We start from the raw sequence: 18,107 nt of genomic DNA, 5'->3' as shown, positions 1-18,107 counted from the left end.
ATGCATCAGGAATCCAAGGTGGGGGAATCAGTCATGATTGTATTGCATTGTGGAGCTCATCTAAGGGGCTGTAGATCTTGGAATGAACTCCTAGAGAGGTACAGCATAGAAACAGACCTTTCATTGAGTCTGTGCAACCATCATCACACATTTACATTAATCCTACATTAATCTTATCTTTTACTCTCTGAAGTTCTCAACAACTCACTGGTCCCACTTATTGTCTAGACATTCGGCAGTTTAGAATGTCTAGACTATGGGCAGTTTACAGTGTCTAGACATTGGATAGTGGATAATGGCCTATAGAGTTTAGAAGAATAAGGGGGATCTCATTGAGACCTATCAAATATTGAAAGGCCTAGATAGAGTGAATGTGGAGAGAATGTTTCCTACAGTGGGGAGTCTAGGACCAAAGGGCACAGACTCAGAATAGAGGGACATCCCTTTCAAATAGAGTCGAATTATTTTAGCCAGAGGGTGGTGAATCTGTGAAATTCTTTGCCACCTATGGCTGTAGAGGCCAACTCATTGAGCATATTTAAAGCGAAGCTTGATAAGTTTTTGATTAGTGAGGGTGTCCAAGGTTCTAGGGAGAATAGGGTTGAGAGGGAATAGCAGAGCAGATTTGATGGGCCGAATGGTGTAATTCTGGTCATGTGTCTTTTGGTCTTTTGGCCTGTCTTTGGGAATAGGAAGAAACGGAGCTACTGTGAAAATGCACACAGCCACAAGGAGAATGTGCAGACAGCACCAAATGTCAGCATTGAACCTGTGTCCCTGTATCCTTGGTGCAGTGAGACGGTGGCTGTACCACTGTGCCCCCCTTCTGCTCATCTCCCTCATGCAGTTAATTATTGTTCATCGATGACATGATAATGCATCCATGAATTCAATCAACATATTGGAAACTCCTTGAAATAAAACTTTTCATAACAGCTATAATCTTAATGAATGGCAGTATAAATTCAAAGGTCTCATTGGGCTACTCTTGCTCCTTGTTCTTATGTTAACAAATTACCAGCAAAGCTTCACAGTTGCCTGATCACTGGCACCTTATTCTCCCTCTGTTCCTATTGTCACTCAGGTTATTTTGTTTTCATCATCAGCAGCAGAAAACTTACAAGGATGTTGCCAGGACTTGAGGACCTGGGTTACAGGGATTGGTTGAACAGGTTCGGACTTTATTCCCTGGAGCATAGGAGAACGAGGGGAGATTTGATAGAGGTATACTAAATTATGAGGGGTGTAGATGGGGTAAATGCAAGCAGGCTTTGTCCACTGAGGTGGGGTGAGTCTAGAGCTAGGTTAAATGTGAAAAGTTAAACATTTAAGGGAAATCAGAGGATGAACTTCTTCACTCAGGGTGGTGCATTTATGAGGCCACGAAGAATTATCCACCCTAATCTGCCAAAAGACAGTCCATGATCTCCCCCTCCCCCTTTCTTTCTCCCTGGGCCGCCCGTCCCATGATCCTTTCATATCCCTTTTGTTAATCAACTTTCCAGCTCTTGGCTCCATCCCTCCTCCTCCTGTCTTCTCCTATCATTTTGGATCTCCCCTTCCCCCTCCCACTTTCAAATCTCTTACTAGCTCTTCCTTCAGTTAGTCCTGACAAAGGGTCTTGGGCCGAAACGTCGACTGTACCTCTTCCTAGAGATGCTGCCTGGCCTGCTGAATTCACCAGCAACTTTGATGTGTGTTGTGAAATTCCAGCATCTGCAGATTTCCTCGTGTTTCCATGATCTCACTGCTGTTTTACCTCACTTCCATGGGCTCTGTGTTTGACTCCTGAGTAAATACAGATGCAAAAAATCCATTTGAGATCTCCCCATCTTGTTTGCCTCCATGCATAGATGACTACGCTGGTCTTTAGGAGGACTAAATTTGTCCCTTGGTATCCTTTTGCTCAATATATCTGTAGAAGCATTTGGGTTCCTCCTTCACCTTGTCTGCTAGAGCAACCTCATGTCTTTTAGCCCTCTTAATTTCCTTTTAAGTGTTCTCTTGCATTTCTTATACTCCACAAGTACCTCATTTATTCCTTGCTGCCTTTACCTGCTATGGACTTCCTTCTTCTTCTTAACTAGGGCCTTAATATCCCTCAAAAACAGTTAGCCTTGCCTTTTTGGTATTGGGGGCTTTGTTATGGGGCTTGCTTTGCTGTTATCTTGTCCTGTTTTGTCATCATTGCTGCTGTGTGCTATTCTGCTGAACACTGTTGCCATGTTATGTTGGTGCTGGAATGCGCAGGCTGCCCTCAGCGTATCTTTGGGTATTGTGGTTATTAATGTAAATGGCCCATTTCACTGTATATTTTGATACACAGGTAATAAAGAAATCTGAATCTGAATAATGGGGAACTTTGAAAGAGTGGGTTTCATCCTTGAGGCAGCACAGATTAAAAAATATATCTAATTCATCAAGTTCAATTGGAATAACAAATCAGTTCATTATTCAATTTGGGATGTCCTTGGGTTGTGAAGGACATTGTATTATGCACATCTCTCTTGATGACCTTGGACTCAGCTGCAGGACAAAATAGCCAGTGAAGATTTTTACTGTCAACTATTTAGAACATAAGACTATGATATAAGAGCAGAATTAGGCCATTTGGCCCACTGAGTGTGCTCTGCCATTTCATAATTTATTACCGCTCTCATCCATATTCTTCTGCCTTCTCCTATTACCTAGGACACCCGTACTGACCAGAAACCTATCAAGCTCCGCTTTAAATATACTCAATGACTTGTCCTCCACAGCCGTAGGTGGCAATGAATTCCACAGATTCACCACCACCTGGCGAAAGAAATTCCTCCTCAACTCTGTTCTAAAGAGGTAACCTTGTATTCTGAGTCTGTGCCCTCAGCTCCTAGTCTACCCCACTATAGGAAACATCCTCTCCACGCTCTTGAGGCAGCACTAAAGCATTAGGAAAAATATCCAAAAAAATAACCTCTTTAGTTTCGTCCAAGTTTAGCCTACTTTCCGGTTGTTGGCTTTAGCTACATTCAGACGCATGCTGGCAGTATATCAAAGGTACAGTATCGTTTCAAATGTTTTAATGGAGAGGATCCATTGATACAGACATCATCTCAAAATGCCCACGCTTAGCGCAGACAGCAAGAATCAATTAGCTAACATGAGCAACACAAGAAAGCCTGCAGATGCTCTAACTTTGATAGACTGCTGGCATGTGTCTGTGTAAAGTGGCACGGAGTGGAGATGGACCCTGCCCACAGAGATGACTATCTTATGGGTGTAGCTGTCCTTCAGTTGAAGCTGACAACCAGAAAGAAAATGCAGAAGGCTAAACTTGGATGCAATTAAAAAGGTTACTTCTTTGATAATTTTTCTCCTGCTTTAGTCTTACTAATTTATCTCTGATTTATAATTTAATAAATTGCACATATAAAAAGGAGATGAGTATTTTCTAAAACAATGTTTAACGACTGGTTCTGTACTTGTTCTGCTTTCTACTTAATTTCTCCACGAAGGCTCCTCCCGTGAAGATATTGTTCCTGCTAGGCCTTAACCTCACGTGTGGCAGTGGCAATGGCAATGATTTTTTTGTGCATGTTGTTTAACATCGAGGCTCTCTGAGGAAGGAACTCCTCCGAGTTCATCTGTCTGAAAGGATTTATCTCTTTGATGCTGAAAATCTTCCCCCTTCCCCTTACGCCCATCACCCCTCCTGGAGCATAGGCTGCTAACAGCAGTTCTCCAGAGTCCTCTATCTTGGGCTAGTCTTTCAAGTTATATCCAGGTGTAGCCCATCTTCAGAAATCCATCCTGTCCCAGGGATGAGCTTGGAGCTTCTCTTGGCGTTTCTGTAGCTTTGGATTTTTATGGGATGGGATTGCTAGCCCCATGCCTAACCCTCCTCTTTTTGTAACAGGCTTGGGATTGTCCATGGTGGAATTTAAAAATCTTTTGCTTTGGGCTAACAATCTCGAGAAATTGGTTCTAAACCCACCAGGGCAGTGATTTTAACGTCAAATAGTTAAAGAATTGTGGAATTAATTTCTCATTTCCTGATCCTATTAGCCTCCATAACCCTATCTCATTCTCCTCCCCCACCCTCTCCACCTGCCCATCATCCACACACTCCTCCCACTGGTTCCCCATCCCACCTCCATCCTCTTTATTCCATGCTCGTCATATTTCACCACCTTCAGCCCCTCCACCTATCACCTCCTAGCTTTTGACATCATTCCACCTACACCTGCCTATCACCAGCCCTCTCTGGGATCCACCTATCACCTCCCAGCTTTTGACATCATTCCACCTACACCTGCCTATCACCAGCCCTCTCTGGGATCCACCTATCACCTGCCAGCTGTGGCTCCTCCCCTGTGTGCGTGTGTGAGTGTCAGTGCTATGTTGGCACCGGAAGGTGTAGAGACACTTGGTGGTTGCACCCCGAGGTTGTGTGGGTCGTTGCCGCATTTCACTGCATGGTTCAACGTACATGATAAAATAAATAAATAAATCTGAATCTGAATCGGAAGTGGGGCATTTGTCCACCTGCTTTTGTTGTACATTGGGTACTGGTAAATCTCTCTTCTTGCTTCCTGCAATGTGAAACCCTTGTCTTGTTGTTCAAAGCTGATTGCTGCTTCTTCCTCTATTCTTGGCTTTTAGCAAATCTATAATTACAAGATGTTAATGAGTCTACAGGAGATTAGTTGATGCAGCCTGACAAAGTAATTAAAGGGGGGTTTGTCATCTCGTAAATTACATTTCAGGGGAATTCAGCAGGTGAATGAATACAAGGAGATACAAAGGCACATTTAGCAGTGTGGTATTTTTCTACACAAATTTCTGATAAATTCCTCATTCCTCCCTTGTCTTCAGAATCACTGGTATATGTCATGAAATTTGTTGTTTTGCAGCAGCAGTACAGTGCAATTCATAAAATATTACTATAAGTTACAATAAGATATTTTTAAAAATGCAAAAAGAGATAAATAGAAAGAGTTAGTGTTCATGGTTTCATGGAGCATTCAGAAACCTGATGGTGGAGGAGAAGAAACATTGAGCATGTTTCTTTAGGCTCCGGTACCTCCTCCTTGGCGGTGGTACTGAGAAGGGGGCTTGTCTTGGAGGGCGAGGGTCCTTCGTAACAGATGCCGCCTTCTTGAGATTTTACCCGTTGAAGATGTCCTCAAGGGTGGGGAGGCTGGTGCCCATGGTGGAGAAGGCTGAGTCCACAATCATCTGAAACTTTCTCTGATCCTGTGCTTTGGAGCCTCCATACCAGAGAGTGATGCAACCAGACAAAATGCACCACGGTACATGTGTAGAAATTTGCTAGGGTCTATAGTAGCATACAATCTCCTCAATCTCCTGACAAGGCCTTTTTAGTAAGTGCATCAGTGTGCTTTGCCCAGATGATGCCCATCTTCAGAGATTTTGACACCCAGGAACTTTGCGCTGCTCATCCTTTCCCTTGATAACGACTGCTCAGAGTTCTCTTGTCTTCCCCTTCCTGAGCTCCACAATCAATTCCTTCATTAACTGACGCTGAGTATCTTACTCCTGTGCACCCCTTTGTCACTGTCTGAGATTCTGCCAACAACAGTTATTCTATTGGCAAAGTTCCAAGAGTTTTTAGGGTGTAAACCCCATCTTGTGTGGGTGAGGTGGCCAGCTGATATGAGTCACACAGCCACTGAGATACATAGCATGGACGAAGGTCCTTTGGCCCAAGGAATCCACCTGACCATAGAGCATCCACGTATAACGCTAATCCTACCTCAGCGTATTTTGTTCTTAGCTCAGCCCAGACATCAGGAACAGCTTCTTCCCCTCTGCCATCAGATTTCCGAATGGACCATGAACACTACTTCGCCTTTTGCTCTTTTTGTACCACAAATTAATTTTTAATACATTCTTTATTGTAACTTGCAGTAAAGTTTTCTGTCTTGTTTTACATATTGCATTGCACTCTGCCTTGGTGTATATGGGGTGTCCAGGGAGGGGCAGCACCTCTGGTGGGGGGACTTGTCTGGGGCAGCTTGCTCGCCCTGGGTCCTCACCTAACACTCAGCACCCACCTGTGGCTCCAAGTAATTGTTTGCTTATGACAGCAGCCACACCCCAGTACACCGCTTCGACAGGTGGACTGTACCAGCAGAAGGTAGCCAACGGCCTTGTACCCTCGGTGAGACAGGGACACCCCTGTCATACCTCGCAGAGTCTGGGGGACTGGGCGAATGAGATCTACAGTGAGATGCTTTGTGGAGAGCAAAGGGCATGACAAGGCACCAAAGGTGTCATGGTCATCCACTGCAACCAAGGAAGATCCCGGTTTGTGGCGCTTGTTCGTACCACTGGACCTGGACGTCTGAGGTCAAGAGAGTGGAAATGACCCAGTACAATGGCTTTTCCATTTTAAAAACTCTCCCGCACAGGTTTCCTGTCATCGAAGACATGATGGACAACCACCAGAGTACTGCTGCCACAAAACAGCAAATTTCACAACGTACGTCAGCGACAATAAACCTGATTCTGGTTTTGGTATTCCTCCCCCTCATTCCCTTCTCCTGTACTCTACCCCTCACCCACACCAGGAGAAGATGACAGTGGCCAATTACCCTACGGGTTGGCAAGTCTTTGGGAATGTGGGAGGGAACCGGAGCACCTGGGGGTGGGGGAGTGGGGGCCCACACTGTCACAGCGGGAATGTGTAAGCTCGGCAGCGTGAGCATCTGTGGTCAGGATCAAACTGTGGTCACTGGTGCCGACAGACAGCAGGTCTGGCAGCTGTGCCGTTGTCAAATTAGCTAATTATTACAGTGAAAAAATTAGTTTTGCAAATTATCCATGCAGATAATTTCAAAACATAAGGCTATCAAGATAGTACAAGGGAACAGCAATGGCAGAATAGAGAATGCAGTGTTACAGAGAAATAGAGTGCAGAAAGATATCATAGTACTGTACAAGGGCCGTGATGACGTAGATTGTGAGGTCATGAGATTATCATGAATAGACAATAGACAATAGGTGCAGGAGTAGGCCATTCAGCCCTTCGAGCCAGCACCGCCATTCACCGTGATCATGGCTGATCATCCACTATCAGTATCCAGTTCCTGCCTTATCCCCATAACCTTTGATTCCACTATCTTTAAGAGCTCTATCCATCCCTTTTTTGAAAGCATCCATAGCCTTCTGGGGCAGAGCATTCCATATATCCACCACTCCCTGGGTGAAAAAGTTTTTCCTCAACTCCGTTCTAAATGGCCTACCCCTTATGCTTAAACTGTGGCCTCTGGTTCTGGACTCACCCATCAGCGGGAACATGCTTCCTGCCTGCAGCGTGTTCAATCCCTTAACAATCTTATATGTTTCAATAAGATCCCCTCTCAACCTTCTAATATCCAGAGTATACAAGCCCAGTCGCTCCAATCTTTCGACATATGACAGTCCTGCCATCCCGGGAATTAACCTTGTGAACCTACGCTGCACTCCCTCAATAGCAAGAATGTCCTTCCTCAAATTTGGAGACCAGAACTGCACACAGTACTCCAGGTGTGGCCTCATGTACAAGAGGTTTTTTCAAGAGTCTTCTAACAGCAAGAGAGAAGCTATCCTTCACCTTGTGTGTGAGTGCTTTTCAGGCTTTTGTACCTCTGCCCGCTGGAAGGGTAGAGAAGAGGAAACATCCGAGGTGGGAGAGGTTTTTGATTATGCTGGCTGGTTTTCAGAGGCAGCCAGAAGTGTAAATGGAGTCGGTGGAGGGAGACTAGTTTCAGGGATGTGCTGAGCTGTGTCCGCAGCGCACTGCAGTTTCTCGTGGTCACAGGCAGAGCGGCAGCCGTGCCAAGCCACGATACATTTGGACTGGCGCAATGGTACAGCCATATAGATGTGGGTTGAAGGACATCCAGGGTCCTGGCCTCTGCCCCGTGCTTGAAGGCCAGTGACGTAAACATCTGACCGCATGGATGTCGGGTTGTTAACACAAACGATGCATTTCACTGTATGTTTCAACATACATGTGATAAGTAAATGAATCTGAATCAGAACCAATAAAAATTGGTGAGGGTCGAAGGGAGCTGCCAAATTTCGAAAGCTTCCCGAGAAAGTCGAGCCGCTGGTGTGCTTTCTTGACTAGGACCATCTACTGGTGATATTTATACCCAGGAACATTTGGAGCCCTTGACGATCTCCACCTCTGCAAAACAAAATAACAAGGGGCATGTGCTCTGTTCAATTTCCTGAAGTCAATGACTGTGAGTTTCTGAGGTTAACTGAAGTAATCTGCACCACTTCAGATGAGTTTTATCTTAAGCTGAACTGACAGGACATATGATTAATAAATAACAAATCTGTGGGAGAATTCGAAGATATTTGGCTTGTAAGATATTTCATTTAACTCCCTTCATTTCCTAAAGAATTTGGCAAGACTGAATTACCACAGACTTCAAGAAACTATTTTCCCTGTTTATCACAGATGGTGTCAGAGTCTACAGCTTTGAAAAGCTTCACAGCAAAATCTCTGCAAACATCTTGGCCGAGCCACATTGCCTCAATGCTGACACTAGAAGCCTGGACTGCAGCATAAAGGATTTGGATAATAGTCAGAGAGGGAACTCGGTCCCAGTCCCAGTCAGGTGCCAGTCCCTTCCCTTTTTCCCTTTCCAGTCAATGACACCAAAGCCAACTGCAGCAACTGGTTATGCTCATCAGTCTTCAAGTGAAACCTGTCACCTTCTGGTTGCACAGGCACACTATTGTAATCAAATTGACTTTATTTCTTACATCCTTCATATACATGAGGAGAAAAAATCTTTACGTTAAGTCTCCGTCTAAATGTGCAATGTGCAATGTTTTATTAATTTATAATAAATAGTATGTACAACAGAACAGTCAATGTAACATAGAAATACAATTGATTCAGCATGAATTAATCAGTCCGATGGCCTGGTGGAAGAAGCTGTCCCAGAGCCTGTTGGTCCTGGCTTTCATGCTCTGGTACTGTTTCCGGAATGGTAGCAGCTGGAACAGTTTGTGGTTGGGGTGACTCACATCCCCAATGATCCTTCAGACTCTTTTTACACACTTGTCTTTGTAAATGTCCTGAATAGTGGGAAGTTCACATCTACAGATGTGCTGGGCTGTCCGCACCACTCTCTGCAGAGTCCTGCAATTGAGGGAAGTACAGTTCCCACACCAGGCAGTGATGCAGCCAGTCAGGATGCTCTCAATTGTGCCCCTGTAGAAAGTTCTTAGGATTTGGGGGCCCATACCAAATTTCCTCAACCGTCTGAGGTGGAAGAGGTGCTGTTGTGCCTTGTTCACTACACAGCCGGTATGTACTGACCACATGAGATCCTCGATGATGTTATGCCGAGGAACTTAAAGCTCTTTCACCCTCTCAACCCCAGATCCATTGTCCTGTCAGTAGTGATGATCAGAGGAAGGAGTCACAAGGGACAATAAATTTTTTCAATGTTGCTTCCTCGGAATTTTTTTTTTTGCTTTTGATAGACTGCTTGAAGCTAAATGCAAATATAATTTCAGGCTATTTGTATCACGTAGGAATTTGGAGAAATGAGAAATTAACTTCTATTGGGTATAATCCATTTAATTGCATAATAGTGCTGACACTTTGCAATAGATCAACTAAGCTAAAAATGTTTTGTTGATGATTTTCATTTGTACTCAGTGTCTGGGGCTTCTCATTTAAGTGAACAACGATAATCAGCTAGCGTTGATGGATTCTAGTTGCCCTGATACAGTTTCTTCATGACCACAATATCCTGCTAAAACCTTTCCCTCTGCATGTCACTGACAGGGCCAAGATTTGCAGGGAAAAAGTCTAAATGGGAATACAGAAAATAATCTTTAGTGACGTGTTGCATTTCATGGTTTTGTGTGCTTGAAGTATGTTTTCAATCAGCTGCATGTAGTTAGTGCTCAGTAGTTGCCAAGAAAATACTAACAACATCCTTGAATGCTGTCCATGTGATTTTCTCCGGTCCCACTAGAAGTTCTTTGAATTGCCTGTCATTGATGAATTGTATGAGTTGGGAACCAACAAAAATGCCTTCCTTAGTCTTAGCATTAGTTATTGTGACTTGAATTATGAATTGAAATAACAAATATAAGTGATTTCAAAAAAATGGTGTGTGATAGGAAAATTCCAAAGGAATTTTCTTCATGAGCAGCCCATAATCTGTAAGATACACCCAAAAGTATTGTGGAAGCAAAATCTTTGTTCTCCAGTGTAATCTGTCCCTTCTTGTACTGCGAGACTTGTCTGCAGTGTTCAATGTGCTTCATCTCACCAACCTCCGTCACTTCCTCATTTTTTCCATCTGAGAAGGACTGGAGTCACCCAATTGCATTCTTCTCTGCCCAGATTCTCATTCATTTATTTATCATGTGTACATCAAAACATACAGTGAAATGGTTGTTGTGTTGTAATTGTCAATAACCAACACACCCAAGTATGTGCTGGGGGCAGCCTGCAAGTGTCGCTGCCCATCCTGGTGCCAGTGTGGCATGCCCACCGTGCGCGGCTGAACAACACGGAACTCAACGAGCAACAAAAGAACAACAGCGAAGCGAGACCCTTTCCTCCCTCCCACCAACCCACAATTGTACACAGTCCTCTAACCCCAGGACAGGCCCCCCTTGGCCTCCAGCCTCCAGCGCACTTGTGAATTTGCAGACGTTGAGCCTCCAACATCCCCCGCAACTCGCAGAGATTCACAGACTCAGGCCCCAGCCAGAGGACGGGCAGAGATTCACAGACTCGGGCTCCAGCCAGTGGATGGGCAGAGATTCACAGACTAGGGCTCCAGCCGGTGGACGGGCAGAGATTCACAGACTCGGGCTCCAGCCAGAGGACAGGCAGGGGTTTACAGACTAGGGCTCCAGCCGGTGGACGGGCAGGGGTTCACAGACTCGGGCTCCAGCCAGTGGACGGGCAGAGATTCACAGACTCGGGCTCCAGCCAGAGGACAGGCAGGGGTTTACAGACTAGGGTTCCAGCCGGTGGACGGGCAGGGGTTCACAGACTCGGGCTCCAGCCAGTGTACGGGCAGAGATTCACAGACTCGGGCTCCAGCCAGTGGACGGGCAGAGATTCACAGACTAGGGCTCCAGCCAGTGGACGGGCAGAAATTCACAGACTAGGACTCCAGCCGGTGGGCGGGCAGGGGTTCACAGACTCGGGCTCCAGCCGGTGGACGGGCAGAGATTCACAGACTTGGGCTCCAGCCAGTGGACGGGCAGAGATTCACAGACTAGGGCTCCAGCCAGTGGACGGGCAGAGATTCACAGACTAGGGCTCCAGCCAGTGGACGGGCAGAGATTCACAGACTAGGGCTCCAGCCAGTGGACGGGCAGAAATTCACAGACTAGGGCTCCAGCCGGTGGGCGGGCAGGGGTTCACAGACTCGGGCTCCAGCCGGTGGACGGGCAGAGATTCACAGACTCGGGCTCCAGCCAGTGGACGGGCAGAGATTCACAGACTAGGGCTCCAGCCGGTGGACGGGCAGGGGTTCACAGACTCGGGCTCCAGCCAGTGGACGGGCAGAGATTCACAGACTCGGGCTCCAGCCAGTGGACGGGCAGAGATTCACAGACTAGGGCTCCAGCCAGTGGACGGGCAGAGATTCACAGACTAGGGCTCCAGCCAGTGGACGGGCAGAGATTCACAGACTCGGGCTCCAGCCAGTGGACGGGCAGAGATTCACAGACTCGGGCTCCAGCCAGTGGACGGGCAGAGATTCACAGACTAGGGCTCCAGCCAGTGGACGGGCAGAGATTCACAGACTAGGGCTCCAGCCAGTGGACGGGCAGGGGTTCACAGTCTCAGGCTCCAGCTTTAGGATTTCTGGATACCTGACCAACTTTTGGGCTACAATCTTGGGTACCGACTCAGGATTCACTGATGATGATAAGTGAGGTTCCGGGATAAAATGGGGCAAAATTTTACGACGATTGGAGGAAAGTGTAGAGGAATGTCAGAGGTGAGTTCTTTACGCTAAGTACATGGAACACCCTGCTAGGGCATGTGGTAGAGGCAGATACATTTGGGACATTTAAGAGACTGTGGGATAAGTATATGGGTGATAGAAAAATGGAGGACTGTGTAGAAGGAAAGCATTAGATTGATTTTAAGGCCACGTAAGAAACTATTAGATAGAGGCATGGATGATGGAGAAAATGGAAGGCTATGGAGGGTTAATAGGGAAGAAGTACTCAAAGGCAGGTTAATGCATGTGTATAAGGAGTAAGCTTCAGGGTACAGGGAAATAAGGAGAGTAGGAATGGGAGTGCAAGGCACAGCAGCGTAGCAGTTAGCGTAATCACTTTACAGCACCAGCTGTATGATCGGAGGTTTGATTCCGCTATGTCTGTAAGGAGTTTGTACGTTCTTTCCGTGACCATGTGGGTCTCCTCCAGGTGCTCTGGTTTCCTCGCAAGTTCCAAAGATGTACAGTTGGGGTCAATGAGTTGTGTGCATGCTACGTTGGCACCAGGAGCTTGTGGGCTGCTTAGAACAATCCTCATTAATTTGCTTTGATGCAAATGACCCGTTTCTTTGTGCGTTTCAATGTACGCGTGACAAATAAACTCTTTGTCTTCTTCTTTAGGGTGTCCCCTGGGAGTCAGCAGGACCCGATAGCCTGATCAGCCTCTTTGGTGATAACTGGAGATTTGTGAATTGTTAAATTTCTCTCTGCGCGTGCATGGACATATGAAGAAATTAAAAGACCACATGAAAAGTTATGTCACTAACATATTTGAAGCATTTAATTTTCTGTTAACTATAGATATGTTCTCTGTGAATGTGCATAATGACATTCCAATTGTAAATCGCCTGAAGAGATCAGAACAATGTTTCCCCAAATAGAAATGAATTAACAACACCAGAGACAAACTGATGATTGCAAAGGCAATTATTCAATCCCTGATTCAGGAATGTAAGTCACAAGCCAACAAAGTTGAAAGAGGAAGCAAAAAAGATTCAACATTTCTATATTTCTAGTTTTGATATAACTAACAAGTTCTTTCTCATCTATTCTTCCCCCCCCAACACATCGCTGGCTCTTCCCCATTTCCTCTTCTCCTCAACAATTGTTCATAGCTCTATACCCAGGGTATCTATCGCAATGGGTAGGGAGGCTGCTTCACAGTTCCAGTGACCCAAGTTCAGTTCAGACCTCCAACTCTGTTAAGTCTTAGAGCTGCACCTCCATCAAGCACTTCAATGTTTTAGATGCTCACTTCCTTTTAAGCTATAATTTTGATCCCATCTTTTACTTTCTCTCCCTCTCCCTCTTGCTCTCTCTCTAGCTCTCCCCCTCTCCCTCCCTCCCCTCCCTCACCTCCTTCTCTCTCACTCCCTTCCTCTCCCTTTCACTATCTCTGTTTCTATCTCTGTTTCTGTCCGTCCATCTCTCTCTCTCCTCCCCCTCTCTCCCCAACTCTCTCTCTAATTCTCTGCCTCTCACTGTCTCAGTTTCTGACTCAGTCTCTCTGATTCTGTCTCTCTGCACATGCTCTTTCTCACTCGTCCATACTCTGTCCTAAATGTCCAAGAATTTAATAAAATGGATCGTGGTCCAAGGGAAGTCCCTCTTGGTATGTTAACCTCAGTAGCACAGAAGCAAGTGTGAAAATCTTCCAAATGTTATCAAATCCTAAAGGTACTGAGTAGAAATGATCAGGAAATAATTGTTCAGCTGGCAGGAAGAAGTGATTTTATTTTTGACAAAGACAGGAATAGCACATATTTATTTTAAAATGATCTATCACCTTCCAATGTTTTCATGGCTCAGATTTCAGTGTGAACAGGGCTTACCATCGAGGTTCAACTATCACACTCTCTCCAGCATTCTCCTCCCTCCTCCATTTTCAAGGAACAAAACTCTTAAAGAATGTGAAGGCTTTTTGTCCAAATCTCTCTAAGATTTCACTCCAAGGCTTGGTCCCCACATTGTGCAGTTGTAATTAATCCCAAGAGAGCTCAGGGCAAACTTGGCTGGAAGCATTGTTGAAAGGATCTGTTATTGTCAGGGGTCCATAAATTATTGCTCAAACAAAAATAGGGAATGGAAAAGGAGGCATAAAACATGAAGAGAAGTTTTGAATGAGGTGTCAAATCGTCCAAAGCATCCTGGCATGAATGTACTGGATTGGCTACACCCATTTCCTGTTCTCCTGTGCAAGTTTCCTGCCCTCACATTGCATTGAAATTTTTAATGTCACACTTTCCGTTGCCAGGAAGTTTGAAAAACGTTTAAATGGATGGGGGGAGAAAAGAAATCCAGGCTCCAGGAAACCGCTCAGGACACACGTGTCACAGGCCCTCGACTTCCTCTTGCGCGGAGGATGTATAAGTCACACCGTGTGAATGCGTCCTATAGCTTCACCAGGGTCTGCATCCGGAGGCAAAAATAACTCTGCTCATTCAGCAAGAACTTATTTATATTCTTGTGATTCACTATTCACTGAGTCACTGCCTGGCTGAGATCAGGCTGGACTATGCTTGTAAGGCATCTGAAGGGATTAACACATTTTTCTCTTGAACCAGGTGCAGAAGAGATTCACCAGTGTTGCCCAGATTGGAGCATTTTAGAGGCCGGCCTCTGTCATCTAATAAACTTCTATCAAGTTCCTTCACTCCAAAGAGAAAAGCCCTACCTCACTCAACCTAGCCTCAATATGACATGCTCGCCAGTCCAGGCAGCATCATGGTAAATCTCCTCTGCACCTTATCTAAAGCATCCAAATCATTTCAATAATGAGGTTGCTGGGACTGTACACAATACTCTAGGGTTTTAAAGAGCTACAACATGATCTCGCAGTCTTGAACGCATTCCTACGACTAATGAAGGCCAACACTCCATATGCCTTCTTAACCGCCCTATCAACTTGAGCTGCAGCTTCGAGGGATGGATGGACGTGGAACCCAAGATCCCTCAGCTCCCCCACGCTGCTAAGAATCCTACAATTAGCACCGTATTCTGCCTTCAACACAGACAAACCTGAGAAGGAGATAGATTTCCAGACACAAAATCCATTAAGGGGAGTGGGGAGAGTGAGGGATGGAATGTGGTGTTGGAGCAGGGTATCAGCCCTCATTATTTTGAAAGGGGGTGAAGTCAGGTTTGAAGGGCTGAATGGTATCTCCTATATTCCTGTTTGGTTTGAAAATTCATCTTGCTGCGCCAGCTCCTGCCTCTCCTTAACCCAGACGGACAACTGAAATCTGCACGATTTGGCACGGATCCTGGTGGAAAAGGGGCTCAGAGCATCTGTGGGCTGAGAGGAAGCCCCTGCTAGAGGAATGAGTCACCTCAGTAAGGCAGGAAGCTGGAAAGAAGCCACGAGAGCTGAGAGTTTCTCCTCCCAGTCATTGTTAAGACTCCTTTCTGTATGCGGTTCGATCGGTACCGAACCTGTACCCGTCACTGTGAATCCGGAACAGATTAAGAAGCAACCTGAGACAAGTTGGGTCTAGAAAACGGAGGGTGTGAAAATAGGAACATCGAAGTGGTGAGGATCAATCTTCTGACCTTGTGTTGCTCCGAAGCAGATTTGTATTTCCTATGGGATTGGTGGCACAATGGGCGTTTTACCTGAACTTCTTCCAGAATCGTGAGTTCAAGTCCCACCACAGCAGCTGATTCAATCAAATGTATTGTGGAGTAAGAAGGAGGTGTTGGTAATGGTGACACAAGACTGCCACTTCGTTCATTGATATTCCGTAGGGAAGGAAGTTTGCTGTCTTTGCCAGGTCTGGTATGTATGAGACTTCAGAGCCAAAGCAGCATTGTTCACTCTTAAATTGTCCAACTGCTCAGGGGAAATTACACAGACAATGGAAGTCCAAAGTCAAAGTACCTTTATTATCAAAGTATGCACATGTCACCAAATTTTACCTTGAGATTCATTTACTTGCAGAAAATAAAGAAATTCAATAAAGAATACAATAGAATGCATGAAAAATATACGTAAACAAAGACCAACAAGCTACCAATGTGCAAAACAAATTGTAAGTACAGAGGTAAATAAATGTTCAAAGTTCAAAGGTTGAAAGGTTCATTTTATTATCAAAGTATGTATGCAGACTACAACTCTGAGATTCACCTTCTCCAGATAGCCATACAATACTAAAAACCCAAGGAAGTTGTTGAGGCTCCCCTCTCGCACGAAAAACAAAAAGAAACAAAACTCACAAACCCAAACCCCCAAACTCTCCCTCACACAAAAACTAACAGATTGCCCACTCAGGCACGGACACAGCACCTAAAACCTTAAGCTCCTAACCTCCCAAGCTTCACCCAGGCAAAAAAAAACACCATCAATAGCATCAAACACCCAAAACCACCCTCACCCAGAAAAGTAACATATTGCCCAGCTGCGTTTCGGTAACACAGAAAAACAACAGGAGACCAATATAAACTACAGTCCACACCGATAATCACATATGTCTCGGAATTTTGAAAGCATCCTCCGTCCGCATCGAGGAGAATGGCAGCCCGAACTTGGTCCTTCCATGAGGTCTTCACCTGCCAAGAAGCAGCCTCCCAACCTCCAGCCTGGCACAGCCTCCCATGGGGGGGGGGGGTGACCTCCGGCCCAACGGATAGATATGTAACTGAGAACATGGGCTGTAAGTGAGTCCATAGCTTATGGAATCAGTTTTGAGTTGAGGTGAGTGAAGTTATTTACACTGGTTCAGGAGCCTGATGGTTGTAGTATGTTCTGATTTTGCCAAAAATCACTGACTGAAGTATTTGAAGGATTGTGATAAAGTGTAGTCAATATAGACTTCTCCAGTGGGATCCTCCCACTAAGCACATCTTTCCTGCCTTGCACTCATCGTTTTCCATAGGGATTGCTCTCTCTATGACTCCCTTGTCCACTCATCCCTCCCCTGATCTCTCTCCTTAGACTTAGCAAGCAGGACAAGAGCTAAATCTACCCCTATCCCTTCTCCCTCAACTCCATTCAGGGCCCAAATAGTCCCTTCAGGTGAGGCGACACTTCACCTGAGAGTCTATTGGGGTCGTTGATGTATTGAGTGCTCCCAGTGAGCCCTCCTCCTCATCAGTGAGACCTGACACAGGCTTGTGAACCACTTTTTCAAGCACGTTCACTCTGTCTGCCACAGAATACAGGATCTCCCTGTAGTTACCCATTTCAATTTGACTTTCCATTCCCATTCCCATAGTTTCCTCTACTGCCATGATGAGGTCAAACACAAACAAGAGAAAATCTGCAGATGCTATAAATCCAAGCAACACGCACAAACATGCACACAAGGAACTCAGCAGGCCAGGCAGCATCAATGGAAAAAAGTATAGTCGACGTTTTGAGCCGAGACCTTTCATCAGGACTAGAAAAAAAGATGAGGAGTCAGAGTAAAAAAGTGGGGTGAAGGTAGGAAGAGCCGTAAGATCATAGGTGAAACCGGGGGAGGGGGGTGAAGTGAAGAGCTGGGAAGTTGATTGGTGAAAGAGATACAAGGCTGGAGAAGGGGGAATCTGACAGGAGCGGACAGAAGGCCATGGAAGAAAGAAAAGGGGAAGGAGAACCAGAGGGAGGTGACGAGCAGGTAAGGAGATGAGGTGAGAGAGGGAGATGGGAATGGGGAATTTTGAAGGGAGGGCATTACTGGAAATTTGAGAATTTGATATTTTTGCTATCGGGGAAGGCTACCCAGATGGAATATAAGGTTTTGTTCCTCCATCCTGAGTGTGCCCTCATCGCGACAGTAGAGGAGGCCATGGACTGACTTGTCGGAATTGGAATGGGAAGTGGAATTAAAATGGGTGGCCACTGGGATATCCTACTTTTTCTGGCAGACTGAGTGTAGATGCTTGGCGAAACGGTCTCCCAGTCTACGTGGGGTCTCAGCAATATACAGGAGGCCACACTGGGAGTGATGAGGCCTCACAGGCTGGAGGAGCAACACCTCATACTCTCTCTAGGTAACCAATCTGATGGCATAAACATCGATTTCTCCCCCTTACATCCTTAATCCTTCCCATCCTCCCACTTTCTTATTTTGGCTTCTTTCCCCTTCCTTTCCGGTCATGCTAAAGGGTCTTGGCCCGAAACGTCAACTCTTTATTCCC

At 45.7% G+C, this 18,107-nt stretch overlaps 1 protein-coding gene across 2 annotated transcripts in view; it reads left to right on the top strand.

The window, feature by feature from the left end:
* hmg20a (high mobility group 20A) overlaps nucleotides 1-16,018 on the top strand; it is a 115,441-nt gene extending 99,423 nt beyond the window's left edge. Inside the window, exons 9-10 of one of the 2 annotated variants that reach the window (XR_011889658.1) lie at nucleotides 12,612-12,743; nucleotides 14,555-16,018. Coding sequence is in view for 1 of the 2 variants with exons in the window: in XM_072282792.1 (XP_072138893.1) it covers nucleotides 12,612-12,643 (32 nt within the window). In the remaining variant the exon portion in view is untranslated. Of the gene's footprint in view, nucleotides 1-12,611; nucleotides 13,311-14,554 lie in introns of those variants that run through there. The other variant, XM_072282792.1, reaches the window with a different exon arrangement.
* The last annotated feature ends 2,089 nt before the right edge of the window (nucleotides 16,019-18,107 follow it).

This window comes from Mobula birostris, chromosome 18, assembly GCF_030028105.1.
Source record: "Mobula birostris isolate sMobBir1 chromosome 18, sMobBir1.hap1, whole genome shotgun sequence".
NCBI classification, from domain to species: domain Eukaryota; kingdom Metazoa; phylum Chordata; class Chondrichthyes; order Myliobatiformes; family Myliobatidae; genus Mobula; species Mobula birostris.
This window is presented reverse-complemented; position numbering and strand designations above follow the sequence as displayed.